The sequence below is a fragment of the Pectinophora gossypiella genome, chromosome 11, assembly GCF_024362695.1.
Source record: "Pectinophora gossypiella chromosome 11, ilPecGoss1.1, whole genome shotgun sequence".
Taxonomy (NCBI): domain Eukaryota; kingdom Metazoa; phylum Arthropoda; class Insecta; order Lepidoptera; family Gelechiidae; genus Pectinophora; species Pectinophora gossypiella.
The window spans coordinates 1,589,413-1,603,386 of NC_065414.1; the positions used below are offsets into that span (position 1 = coordinate 1,589,413).

Here is a 13,974-nt window from a genome sequence, read left to right on the forward strand (position 1 = left end):
CAACTGTACGTATTCTGCACTAAAGATTTCCGATTCCAATTCATCAAAAAACATCAAATCACCTCGTAAAGAGAAAATTCAATCGATGAATTCACCAAGAGGGAAACTACTGCCCTATTTTTCCCCAAAAAAAGTAGCATGGAGAATGCTACATCGACAAGAGCGTGGCTCTTAAATTAGCGATGAACCATTACAGCACCGGGTCTTCATCCTGTCCATCTCGTGCCGGCTTGACAAGAGCTGCGGGTTCAAGTCCCGTCCGAGTCAAACTTTTGCGATTTAATTTTTCTCTTTGTGAATTTCCAATAAGAGTAAATGCTAGAAAAACAAAACCCGTATTTTTTTGTCTAAATTTATATCAAGTATATAATATTTGATGATTTTATTTTTATTATTATTTATTTATTTAAGGAAGGTTGGTAGGGCTGGCAGAAGAAGACCTAGAAGTACGTCACATTGACCAAATTGGAGATGTCCTTAGCAAAGGTTCAGTAAGATCTACTCTGAACCGGCGCGCGTGTATGAAACGATTGATGAATGTGGAGGAAGCAAGAGAAGTATGTCAGGCTCGAAGCAAATAGAATTCCATAGTCTCTGCTTACCCCGGTGGGAAATAGGCGTGAGTTTATGTATGTATGTATGTATTATTTATTCTAATGAAGAAGTGCTAGTAAGAGTAAGGGAAAGGAGACAATTATTGGAAGTTATTGAGGACAGAAGAGGCAACATGATTGGACGCTTAATAGGACATCATCATCATCATCATCAGCCGTACGACGCCCACTGCTGAGCATATGCCTCCCTCAAGGAACTTAATAGGACACGACGAATTTATACCAAACATCATAGAAGGAAAGCTACAAGGAAAGAGAGGAAGGGGAAGACTTACATAGAACAAATTAAAGAGAAGGTGGACGTCGTGTCTTATAAGGAAGTGAAGGAAGTGGCTTGTAATAGGCAATAATGGAGTGTGCTACACGGACAAGAGCGTGGCTATTAAATAAAAGATGATGATTATTTATTCGTATGACGATTCACCTGCTAAACGAAAGATAAGAGAAAGATGAATGTATCGAATATCTTAAAGTTAATTACAAAGCAGAAATGAGCGAGCCATTTACCTGTACAATATGTCCACACAGCATTAGGGACAGGCCTTTGGTGAGAAGATAGCTGAAATCGGTCAGGATAGGTCTCTCTGCTGGGAATCCTGTCAGCACCAGAATCTGTGGTCTGCAACAAGTAAGTTGATTAACAATCTGATCTAGCCTACTTGATCCTACAGCTGGGCCTTTGCCCAGAATCAAGGAGTGGAAGGCCGGCTCCCATTGATTCTTCCACTCTTCACGAATCTGCGCGATATCCAGCCAATGACTCCGATAAGAGGTCATCAAACAACCTTTTACGGGTCCAGATTTCTGGTTTTGAGACACCCACTGAGTTGTTGCACAACTTTGGCCATTCTTTTTTAAGTGACTTATTGTAGATTTGACCGCAAATGGCGTAAACTGGCTATTTTCGGAGGTATGTGACTTAACCTGTATTGGGCTGGCTTTCCCTTTGCGGGTTGGAAGGTCAGACAGGCTTCTGTAAAAAGGTCAGGTTAGGTTAGGAACACAAGTTACCTGTAATTCTTGACATGTTCCGTGACCCTGTTGAGCTGGTGCACGCCAGCCAGCGCCGCCTTGTATGTCTGCGCTTGCGTCGTTGAACCCCAATTCACATCTGTAAATATTATTAATTATCTAATAATATTTCACTTTTTTAATCAGTTACTTATACTAACAAAAAAAATCTGGAGGACAAGTCTTCATTTGACAACTTTACAGTGACTCTTGATAAGCCGTGGTAACCCAGTTGGTAGAACGCTTGACTCTCACTTTAAGGTCGCAGGTTCGAATCCAGCACGGGCCTAACCCTAAGATTTTCGAAATCGTTTTTCGAATTCATGTTTGGATCATTAATGATTGTCACGTGCACAGCGGTGAAGGAAAACATCGTGAGAAAACCCACATTCGTAAGAAATTCATTGCTGAGTTGTGACCTAACCTGTATTGGTCAGACAGGCAGTCGCTTTTGTAAAAAATTGGACCTGTCAAATCTTCAGGTTAGGTTAGGTTAGGTTTCGGTAAGCGGATCCTGTGAAATTGAATGAAGATGATGAATTATTTAAAAAAGGTTCACCTTCACCACCAACAAAAAAAAATTCTAAGACTGGAGGACAAGTCTTCATTTGACAACTTTACAGTGACTCTTAATAACATTTTAAGATCAGCGCTCACGCACAACACGTTATGACCGCTCGGTCATAACGCACCGCTCACGCAACCCGCAGGGGCCTTAGCCAAGTTGCAAACGATCATGACAATCAACAGTGACAGTGATAGAAATGTATGGAATTAAGATGTCACATTATGTCAATCCACACATCACCTCCTCCTCCTAACGGCCTCCGTGGTCCAGTGGTTGAGCGTTAGGCTCACGATCGGGAGGTCCCGGGTTCGAATCCCGGTGGCGACATATCACAAAAATCACTTTGAGATCCCCAATTTGGTTAGGACATTACAGGCTGATCACCTGATTGTTCGAATGTAAGATGATCCGTGCTTCGGAAGGCACCTTAAGCCGTTGGTCCCGGTTACTACTTACTGATGTATGTAAGTGATAGTTACACGAGTCATGTCAGGGGCCTTTGGCGGCTCAATAATAACCCTGACACCAGGGCTGATAGGGTTGGTAATCCACCTCACAACCCACACGATAAAAGAAGACACAACACCGAGCGTTTTGGTGGGCTCTTATATTTTTTTTTATTTGGTAAACTCACCGGGCTTCCTATAAGAGACGAGGAGGTAGAGCGCGAGCAGACACGCGATGGTGACCAGCGCCGTGATCCACGAGATGACGAACATGATGCACACACACACCATCGACCCCACCAGCGACAGCCACATGTTGTAGAACTGACAAACAACGATAAATATCTTCAACCAGCACATTATATAAAGAAAAAGACTAAAAGACCAAAAAAAGGTAAAGACATTACCCTACGTACATTAATAAAAAAGATGATTTATGACATTTTCAACTGTAAACACACTACCTGAAGGTCAAATATATACACAAGTTTTGCTAAAATAAACACCATACGACTGATTTAAGAGCTAAAACTAGAGAAATAAGGCTAAAGATGTCGAAATCTCAAAATGGTTTTAGAATTAGTGTAACCTATAGAGGTATTCTGCCTTTTTGGTAGCGGATGTATAAGCATCCAAACACGGCGCACTCACAAAATTATTGGAAAAAAAAGATAGTCCGCGCACAGCCGTCACTTCTCAAGTCTAAACTGTGTTCGAGGGGGTCGAGGTAGCAGGAGACGCTGGTGGGGAGAGTTGTCGTTATATACGTAGTATTATTCCTTATTCTATGATTACGTACAGTCATGAGCAATATAATGTACCCACTTAAGGACTCTGTCGCACTAACGTGTTTGACATTTAGTGAGACTTACAATTCAATTTGTCAAAAAAGTTAATGTGACATGGTACCAAAGTGTATACATATTAATGCTCGTAACCGTACTACACTATGTTCCCCACATAAGTGATCTATCATATTAATGTCATTTCGTACATAGGTCCCCTAAAACGACCGGAGGGATGTATGGAACTTACTCCACGACACTGCTCCAATACGGGTTTGTGAAGCTAGTATCTTGCGTTGCGAAAAGGTGTCCAAATAAAGCACACAAGTTGAAGGAATATAACCAGATTGGAACTAACTTACCCTGAAGGTGGGTCTCCACCCCACAGGTTTGGCGAGTGAGGCGTGGAATGTGGAGAAGTTGATGAGCGCATACGCGGCCAAGAAGAAGTTGGAGATCAGCGGAGCGATCTGGTTCAAACCACCTGGTAGAACACACACATTATTACCTAAACATACATAGACTCATGGTATAATAAAACGAGGTATGCTCAAAAGTGACAACATTTCAAGGTTGTAACTTTACTTGTGAAACGATTTGAAGACCATTGTGTTTTGCAATATTTGACGGCTTTTATGTATTTCACATGGAAAATATGTATTTGAAACATTATCTAGGAAATGTTTACTGATATATTCACCAAATTACACTCGTTATAATCTGTCTGCTACAGATTATATTTAATGACAAAACTGCTTGTCCCCTTTATTATAAAACATCTAAACCATACTTATTATTACTAAGGAAAATAATACAAATTCCTATTACAGTAGTAGCAAATTAACAGATCACATTTGAAAGTCTCAGACTCATAATAAGCGGGAGTCATCATGGAAAATTTAACCTTATAACTAAGAGGTTAAGGAAACGTCATTGTATTGGTCCTAGTATACTTACCCATAAGTATGAAGGCGACAGCAATGATGAAAGTGAGGACGTATCCCCTGACAGGCTCGTTGTTGGGTCCGTAGCCTTTAGCGAAGAACTCCAGATATGGGTACAGCTTGTCTTGACATAACGCCTGGAAACCAAACGTGGATAATTAAAACACATTATAACGTTTACATCAGGGATATGAGACTCCCGATATTTCGACGCTGTTCCAAGTGCCATGATCACGGGATGACTGATGAGATTGGAATGGAGTAGGTAGATCCATAATTTTCTACGGGCAAACATATCTGTCTACCTTCTTTCTTTGCCGCTTGTTTATGTATTTGATATCGGAATGTTCAGAATCTGCGTACGCACCAAACTCACTACGACAAACCGCACTCACTGTGTCCTCACGTTTTGTCACCACATTAGGCCGTTTTAAGCTTTTTACAAAACCTACCACTGGATTCCACATGCTCGATCATTTGAATTTATTGTGTGTTATTATGTTTTAATTATGATAATAACCGCGTAAACTTAAAACAATGTACAAACGTGATATCTCGGAGACTTTGACAGAAATAGAAACTTCTTTTACGTAACTTTGGCCGGATAAATAGAACGCTGAGGGCTCTCAAACTAGAAGAAGCGGATATAGGAAATCTAGAAGTGAAACCAAAAGAGCTTTTGAATTTTTATTTAAAATACTTCTTTGCTGTTCTGGTAGCTAATAGAAAGCATACAACACGTTCAGCAGCTTGTCTTCCTGGGCATGTCGTAAAATCCAAGAGGGAGTGTGTCCTTTCTATATGATGGACAATTGTTATGGACGATGGCATCATCCATATCATAGCAAAGACTTGATCAATTTATTTTTTCAAATTTAATTTCCTCTTCGTCTTCTTCTATCCTGTGAGTTGTGAGATGGATTACCAATCTCATCAACTCTGGTGTCAAGGTTACTATTGAGCCGCCTCTTTGTGATGAACCCACATACCTGAAATACTTTAGGAGCTGACACGAGGGACGCTAGAGCTGATGATAACGTGGCTGCGAAGCAACCGCCGTATATCAACGGCCCAAATCCTGACACCAGCCGAATAACCTGTAAACAAATGTAAGGATCCACTCATTATAATATACTTACCTAAACAGCCTATATACGTCCCACTGCTGGTCACAGGCCTTCCCTCAATCAACCGGAGGGGGTATGGAGCATACTCCACTGCAGACTCACGGAAAGACTATGACCTTAAGTAGACGGGACCAACGTCATGGTATAAAAAATAATACTACGTATAGTGAATAAAAAAAATGAATTTAGCCTACAAAGTCCTAACTAAACAAAGGACGTTTTCAGAAAACTCTCCGAGAATGTCCCTGTTCAAAATTCAAAAATATCTTTATTCAATAGGTAACATAGTTACACTTTGAATCGTAAATTTTTACATAACGAACGTCTCATCCGCCTATAACTACTGCAGGTTCTCACAACCTGTACAGTCGGGAAAAAGAAGCTGCAAGAAAAACCTCGGCACAGGGCCTTAGACGTTCTTTTAAAGAATATAAGAGCTTGGTTAGTTACCTACCACAACTTCTTCACAAGAACCCAATGTCACTTACGTCGTTACTATGATGCAGGCCGTACTGGCAGCTGCTGGTGGCGGCACACTGGGACATGGTCCAGTTGGCGACGTCGGCCACGTCGCCTGACGCGTCACGCAGCACCGACCACCCGGCTATGAGCGCGATCACCAAGTACGATATCGTCGTTAGAACGATCGCTAGGAGGGTGCCTTTGGGGATCGATTTTTGAGGGTCCTGTTGGAGATATAGAACTGTTGTCATTAGCATGGTAACAAAACTTAGGTATGCTCAAAAGTGCCTGCTAAAATTTTAAGGTTAGCATCACCAAGAGCCACGCTCTTGTCGGTGTCGCATTCTCCATTCTTGTCTATCAAAACCAATTCTTTCACTTCCTTATAAGACACGACGTTCGCCTTCTCTATAATCTGTTCCATGTAAGCTCTTCTTGGTCTTCCCCTTCCTCTCCTTCCTTGTAGCTTCCCTTCTATGATGTTTTTAATAAATTCTTTGTGTCTTATTAGGTGTCCAATCATCTTGCCTCTTCGTCCTCAATAACTCTCAATATTTTTATTATTGTTTTATGATTCAGCATAAAACAGATAAAAACATACATACATAAAATCGTCCCTAATTCCCATCTGGGTAAACTGAGACTATGGAATTCCATTCGCTTCGATCCTGACCTCAGATCCTGACACACTTCTCTTGCAAACATACAGACGTTTAGACGAATAACGCAAACTATACAATACAGTAGATAAGTTTAAAGAAAATACCACGTTGAATTATGTTCGGATACTTTTTCAAAGACATTAGTCAAATTATTAAAAGACTTGTTATGTGTAATCAGGATCGTTTTTCTCACCTTAAGATCTCCAGAAATGTTGGCACCAGCCAGGATGCCGGTGGCGGCCGGGAAGAATATGGAGAACACTGAGAAGAAGTTATGCTCCACACCCTCGAAGTATCTGTAGTCGGGACCAACGTTGTCTGCTAACACCGTCACTGGAAGAAGACCATAGAATTACATTAGTAGAATCATCATCTCCCTAGCATTATCCTGTTTTTCACAAGGTCCGCTTACCTAACCTGAAGATTTGATAGGTCCGGTTTTTTACAGAAGCGACTGCCTGTCTGACCTTCCAACCCGCGAAGGGAGAACCAGCCCAGTACCGGTTAGGTCACATCCCTCCGAAAACGCATTTTATGTGGGTTTCCTCACGATGTTACACACACCGTCAAGAGGGTGGCTCTTAATCTAAATTAGTGATGTGATGTCAGTCTGTCACAGACATAAAATTAACTTTGCCTTTCCCTCTATTCTCTTGCCTTCCGCCCAACACACAACTGACCTGAAAGCAAACTTAAATCAAATTACAAAGAACAACTTACTATTATACCCAACGAACCCCTGTGCGATCTCCAGTTCGCTCTTGGGCCCGACGAAGGAGCCGATACAGAAGTCAACGATGGCCGCCAGCAGGATGATGAGCAGCACGATCTGCGCCTTGGCCTCCCACTCCATGCCCACTATCACGATCCCAGTTAACAGCACTATTGTGATGCACCCGTAGATCGCTTGGTCCTGGAAACAGATTATGAATTGGGTCGCGTACTAGGTTCAAGATAAATAAAAGTAACGAAAAACGTTTCCTTTTTTTCTATTTAACTTATTTATGAATTTTAATCAAGAAAACGTAATACGAGGATTGTTCCGGAAATTGTTAGCCACACCTTAAATATAATCTCTTTTTTCCTGAAACTATTTTGAATTGACGGCTAATTTCAACACTAATCTCCTTGCTGAAAATCATTGGCCACTAAGAAGTCGTTCTTTTTTCAAACATTTTTTTAAATTGGCTGTCATGCTTCTTTTGTTTACAACAATGGACGTCTCGCGGGAAGCTTTTCGTGCTTTGATTTTCTACGACTATAAACGAGGGTTAACATTTAAGGAATCACAGGAAAATTTACAAGCTGCTTTCGGGGAGTCTGCCCCTGCGTTAGCAACGATTACTTATTGGTATCGTGAATTTAAACGTGGTCGAGAGAGCTTGAATGATGACCCCAGATCCGGACGACCATCAGCTGCAGTAACTCATGAAAACGTTATTCGAGTAGAGTGGCTAATCCAGGAAAACAGAAATATTACACATAGAGAGATTCAGGCTGAACTGAAGATCGGATCCCGGGCAGTTTCCACCATCTTGCATGAACACCTGAAAGTCAGGAAGGTTGCTTCACGATGGATACCTCATTCTCTCACCGATGAGCAAAAGTCCCGACGTGTAGATTGGTGCAAATTTATGCTGGAAAAATTCAAAGAAGGAACTTCGCAAAACGTTTCCTATATTCTTACATCTGACGAATCTTGGATCTACTGCTACGATCCTCTCACAAAGCAGCAATCCACGCAATGGGTGTTTGAAGAGGACGAGTTGCCTACGAAAGTGGTTCGCGGTCGGAGCGTGAATAAAAAAATGATAGCGGCTTTTTTTCGACGCAGTGGACCAGTTGCTGTTATTCCGCTAGAAGATCGTAGAACAGTTACTAGTGAATGGTATTGCAACGTATGTCTGCCACAGGCTTTCGAGGAGTTGAATTATGAACGCCCAAGTACCGGCGTCCGTGGTATTCTGTTTCACCAGGACAATGCACCCGCTCACACAGCTGCAAGAACTGTTGACTATTTGTCAACTTCGGGGGTACAAATGTTACCACATCCTCCCTACAGTCCCGACCTAGCTCCGTGCGATTTTTTTTTTATTTCCCACGGTGAAAAAAATGCTTCGTGGGCGAAGATTCGAAACAGTAGACGAAGCCGTGGAAGAATTTCGACAGCAATTTTTCGACCTTCCGCAAGATGCGTTTTTCAAATGTTTTGAAAGCTGGTTTAGCCGAATGCACAAGTGTAGGGGTTGGAGGGGAATATTTTGAAAAAATATAAATATTTCTTTACCATATCTTGGCTAATTTTTATTTTACTAAAAACTTTCGGAACAGCCCTCGTAAGTCCGACATTTTATCACGATTAGTAACTGATTTAACTAGTTGGAATCTAGCCTATCGTTTTTCAATATTTTAGAAGATATGAATTCATGGGATTAGTTGTATGGGAACTGATACTCGTATTAGGCAGCCAAATTCTGTAATTTATTTATAGGCTATTATTGTACTATTGTTATTATTGTATTATTGTTTGTATGTATTCTTGAATTAAAATTCAGAATAACGTCCGTATATAACGATTACTTCTCTTGTCCTCGGTCTGACATAATACAAGCTCGTTCCGGCTTGATAAGAGATGCGGGTTCAAGTCCCGTCCGAGTCAGGCTTGTTCTAAATATTCTAGTTTATCCAAACTCAAAATCCAGGATAGCCCACTTACCCAGCTCTTGTTGACCATGTAAGCAGACTCTGGTATTAGCGTGATTAGGGACTCGCCAAACCCCACCACGTACATAGCACAGGCAACAGCATTGGCCATTGAGAAGATCAGCCCTATTGAGCCTCCGAACTCCGGGCCGAGAGACCGAGATATCATGTAGTACGTTCCTCCTGGAAGACAGAGGGGGTTATAAGTTGGAATGGCAGGTTGGAAGGGCAGTAGAACTACTCTTTCAAAATTGTTGCGAATGTTACGAAACTTTTTTTTTATCGTAGTGGACGTCAAATATCTGTAAAGTTAAACACTTCACGGCATTCATGGTGCAATGGTTCAGCGTTGGGCTCACGACCTGGAAGTCTAGGGTTCCTGGAATCCTGCTGGAGACATAATCACAAAAATCACGTTGTGAGTGGAGAACTGTAAAAGTAGTCTTCATTTTATGCTCAAAGGTCAAAACCAGATCCATTCCGAACTCCCCATCTGCACAGGTTATCTCTACTACGGCCAACCTGGGTTCGAGAATTTCCATGTCTGCCTTATCAGCCCATGATCAGATGAGAGGCTTATGGACAAATGGAAAGTACATACGTACATAAGATTTCACTTACTCGATCCTGACACACCCTTTGGCTTCTACCACTCTCATCAAAGAGTTCATGCATGCTCGCTTTAGTGTTCTTGACCTGGCCTAACAAATGGAAAGTCTTTTAAATATTTGTATTGTATTGAAAACCAACTAACCTCCTTTGATAACTCCGTTGGTGCTGATTGCCGACATGGAGAGCGCGGTGATGGTGGTCACCACAGACGTCGTCATGATCAGCAGCATTGCCTGCGCTGCCAACACAACAAAAATGTATTCAACACAGAATTACTTAGCTATAAGTACATCATTACTTATCTAGCCAAGCTAACATGAGTATTTTGTTATATTAGGTAGTAGGTACTTGCTTAGCACAAATTATACTCTTGTATTAAAGTTAGGGTAGCAGCTGCTGTGGTAGTAGTCACATTCACGCTGACTGCGGAAGTAAACAGAATATAAACTTCATTGCAGTAGACATTCAGAATTAGAGGTGGTTACTCCACCTCTTCCAACTACCTTCAATAACTATCCTAATTCACCGATTGTGTGACAACTGGGCGATAGACCGGAGTAGTCACAAGATGTTAGGTCTTTCGATTAAGAAGACCAGGATTTGTAGAGACCCTGCGGAGTCTGCACGGCAACCTCCCGCGAATTATATTAAGGGGTTCGACCAATAGACTCAGCGAATGCTATCTACGGATAGATGTCATCGTAAACCTATTGATCGAACTCCTCGCTACAATTCGCGTAGTGCGCGACGCGGTTGTCGTGCCGCGAGATCTGGTTCTGGTAATGACAAATAAATATCATACTAACCAATGCCCGCCTGGCCCACGACCCAGGAGAGCCGCAGGAACAGCATGACGCCCCAGATGTTGAGCAGGCAGCGCATCAGCACGCCCTTGATCCAGCCGAACTTCACGTTAGACGACGGCATCGGGGGACCCAGGTCCTTTTCCATGGTCTGGCCTGGCTGGAAGTATATTGGATGTCAAATATTTATATATCTCATGTATCTTCTTTGGGTGCCAATTATTTAAGAAGAGAACAGACAAAACTAGGTATCCATCGGTGTTCGAATATCAAAGCCGCATTAAACCAATTTATCGAAAAATCAATATTGCTCACATGCCTTGTGATATCAATGACTTACTTCATCAACCTTAGTGTCAGGGCTACTATTGAGCCGCCGAAGGCCTCTGACAGGGTCCATGCGTCGAATACATAATTTATGCACAGTTCTTCTTCTACATACCAATCACAAAGTGATTTTTATGTAGATGTGTCCCCATCGGGATTCGAACCTAGGACCTCCAGATAGTGAAATACCATGAACTTCAATGTAGCTTTTTTGACCCCCGAGACCGGCTGCAGGTTGTCTTTTTGGTGGTATACTTTACGTGGAGTATTTATTTATTGAATATTAATACGTGTACAATTTAGAGAAAACTGCGGAAACGGCAACCGAACCAACTGACGATGTTTTGAAAATTCTTTCATTCTTGTGGCTCTGCCTACCCCATTACGGATTACGGGCGAGATTTATGTATGCATGTAATCCACGCGAACGGAGTCGCAGGCGGACAACTAGTTCATAAATTAATATCAAGTAAGTACTTCAATCTTAGTCATGTCCTATAATACCAATTTGTCTCCATGGATCAGATTCCTTTCATGTAATGCATAATGCATCAATTAAAAGGTCGCGGGGTCGCATCCCTGTAATGTGTTTAACTAGATGGAGACACCTACGACCACTCTAGTGTAGGTCGCAATCCCTTGACCCGCTAGATTAACGTTATGACTCATAAGCAGTGACGGCCTTAGGGCACTGTGCCACCGCACCGGGCGCCAAAATAGTGGGGGCGCCAAAATCAACCAAGACTGGTTCACCCTGGCCGCAAACTAAAATTTCATCGGGTTAGATTGCGGCCACATAAATCACAATACCGGGTGGCCGTAAATTAATCGAAAAATGGTGTATTTTAAGGGGCTGAGGGGTGCGCCACGTTGAGGTCTCGCACCACCTAAATATTTAACTAGGGCCGCCAGTGCTCATAGCAAAATATTATATATAGGTATGTTATGTTAGTGAGATTTCCGCATGTAGACTCTAAGGTGGTCCACTATGCATGCTGTTGTTGACTACCTAAGCCAATCCAACTCCATCCAGAAGCTCATAAGCCTCGTGGAGTTTTCACAGGCTTTGCGGAGCTTTCTCTTAGACCAACGTGGTTCTACTTGACGCCGGGGTTCTCTAAAATTTCGTTACTTTTTAAATTCATCATAGTGACATAATCTACGACCAGTAGGACTAACATGCGCAACGTGATAAAATTCTGTCACGGTCATTTTATCGTTTCTGACGATATGATTATGTCGTTTTGTCGATGGGTGCTTATATGTGAACCCAAATAAGTCATGTCGTTCTGTCAAAATACGAACAAAATCACGTGGTACGCATGTTAGGGAAAAACAAACAATCGATTTCGACAAAATTTACTGAATGGATCGATATGCATGTTAGCCCTGCTGGGCTTGTAAGCAAGCATATTGTAAGTACGAGTATGTTTACAGAAGCCGCGTCTACAACGTGAGGCGTATCATAGTGGGCAATTAATTAATGAGAGGTCGCAATTAGGGACAATTGGTCGTACCTGCAAGTGCGTCATAGGTAAGACACTAATTAGAGTAGATACTTACCGAAGCCACGAAAACATGGGTCTTGAGATCAAGGTGCAATATTAACGCTTTAAGGAGACCAGCCTCAATACATACATAAAGATACGCCAGTAATCCATAAAGAGACGGGCAGAAGAAGACCTCTTACAACCACTTTTGATACGAAGTCCTCGGAGAAGTAGATGGATATATTAATAGTCTATCTTGTTAGGAAGGACAATCCTTCTGTCGGATTTTATTGCTCTTGCGAACAAGAGCTACAACGTAACTATGTGGCAATCAAATATATTTTACACGACAACGGTTGGTTAATAACTATGAAAAGATTTATAATAATTGCGTCTGTATATCACCTTTCGTGATAAAGAAGCATTGTGTAGCTCATCTAGCGTAGGCCTAGGGGCTGCGTGGAGGGATAGAACATTCCTGTAGTTGTCCAATCTGGGTAACGCTTCCCGAGTGAAGTGTCTGTAGAGAAAACAATTTATTATAAGTGGCGCCCAAAATGGGGCATTGAGGTCCCATGTCGGGCGCCAAAATAGTAATGTTTATTAACTCGTGGAACTTCTCATACAACTCTACATTCGCGTCATTATACTTACGCACAAATGTGACGTAATGTAAGTAAGAAGTTTAAGTTTTTTCCTTATAAATGTAAGTGCAATAGTGTGCATTCATTCAATGGTACATTAAACATTAAACTAGTACTAGAACCGCTCACTATCTAGGTTTGATATGAACATGTTCTGAATTGAAAAGTAAAAAAAGGTCAACTATCCAATTATTATTCGAAATTGACATTCGACCGGCGCATTGAAAACAAAGCTTTGTACAGATTGGTTTAGATCATACCTAAAGCTTTTTCCATATTTAGTGTCAGAAGCAGTGAGAGGGTCATCGCTGTCCATCCCGTCTTCTGACTCTTCTGTGGCATCGTCTTCTTGTTTAGCCTGCATCTGTAACAGAAATAACATAGCTTTATTTTTTTCTGCGATTTTGTTAGGGATATCATCGTTATCATCATTGGCCCCAGCATCTGGGGGGTTAAAAAGGCCACATTGAAGTAATTCCTCAAAGAAACCAATATTGCTATTTGACATTTGTTAACATTTCGCACTTAATTTTACATACGCAAATGTCAAATTCTACTACTGCTTTTTAGACAGATTGTTTCAATTGTTTCAAAAAATGTGGCCTTTATAATCCGCCTGTTGAATATGATTGTTGTAGGTACCACTAGGGGGTTTATGGATTTCTTTATTGTCGCTGAAGCCGTAGAGACATTTAGCAGTGCAATATTTGGAATTAGATAGATTGATCGCATCGCACATTACTACAACACGTCACAACACACCAAGTTCCGGCCAT

The 13,974-nt window shown here is 41.6% G+C and overlaps 1 protein-coding gene across 2 annotated transcripts in view; it reads right to left on the minus strand.

Moving 5' to 3' along the window:
• LOC126370654 (bumetanide-sensitive sodium-(potassium)-chloride cotransporter) overlaps positions 1-13,974 on the minus strand; it is a 52,113-nt gene that overhangs the window by 11,538 nt on the left and 26,601 nt on the right. For both annotated transcript variants that reach the window (XM_050015618.1, XM_050015617.1), the window contains exons 2-15: positions 13,459-13,562; positions 12,960-13,074; positions 10,741-10,897; positions 10,077-10,172; positions 9,336-9,505; positions 7,340-7,532; positions 6,813-6,952; positions 5,984-6,181; positions 5,358-5,465; positions 4,382-4,505; positions 3,787-3,908; positions 2,828-2,963; positions 1,626-1,725; positions 1,122-1,233 (exon numbers count right to left, since the gene is read on the minus strand). In XM_050015618.1, the coding sequence (XP_049871575.1) occupies positions 1,122-1,233; positions 1,626-1,725; positions 2,828-2,963; positions 3,787-3,908; positions 4,382-4,505; positions 5,358-5,465; positions 5,984-6,181; positions 6,813-6,952; positions 7,340-7,532; positions 9,336-9,505; positions 10,077-10,172; positions 10,741-10,897; positions 12,960-13,074; positions 13,459-13,562 (1,875 nt within the window). The remainder of the gene's footprint in view (positions 1-1,121; positions 1,234-1,625; positions 1,726-2,827; positions 2,964-3,786; positions 3,909-4,381; positions 4,506-5,357; positions 5,466-5,983; positions 6,182-6,812; positions 6,953-7,339; positions 7,533-9,335; positions 9,506-10,076; positions 10,173-10,740; positions 10,898-12,959; positions 13,075-13,458; positions 13,563-13,974) is intronic.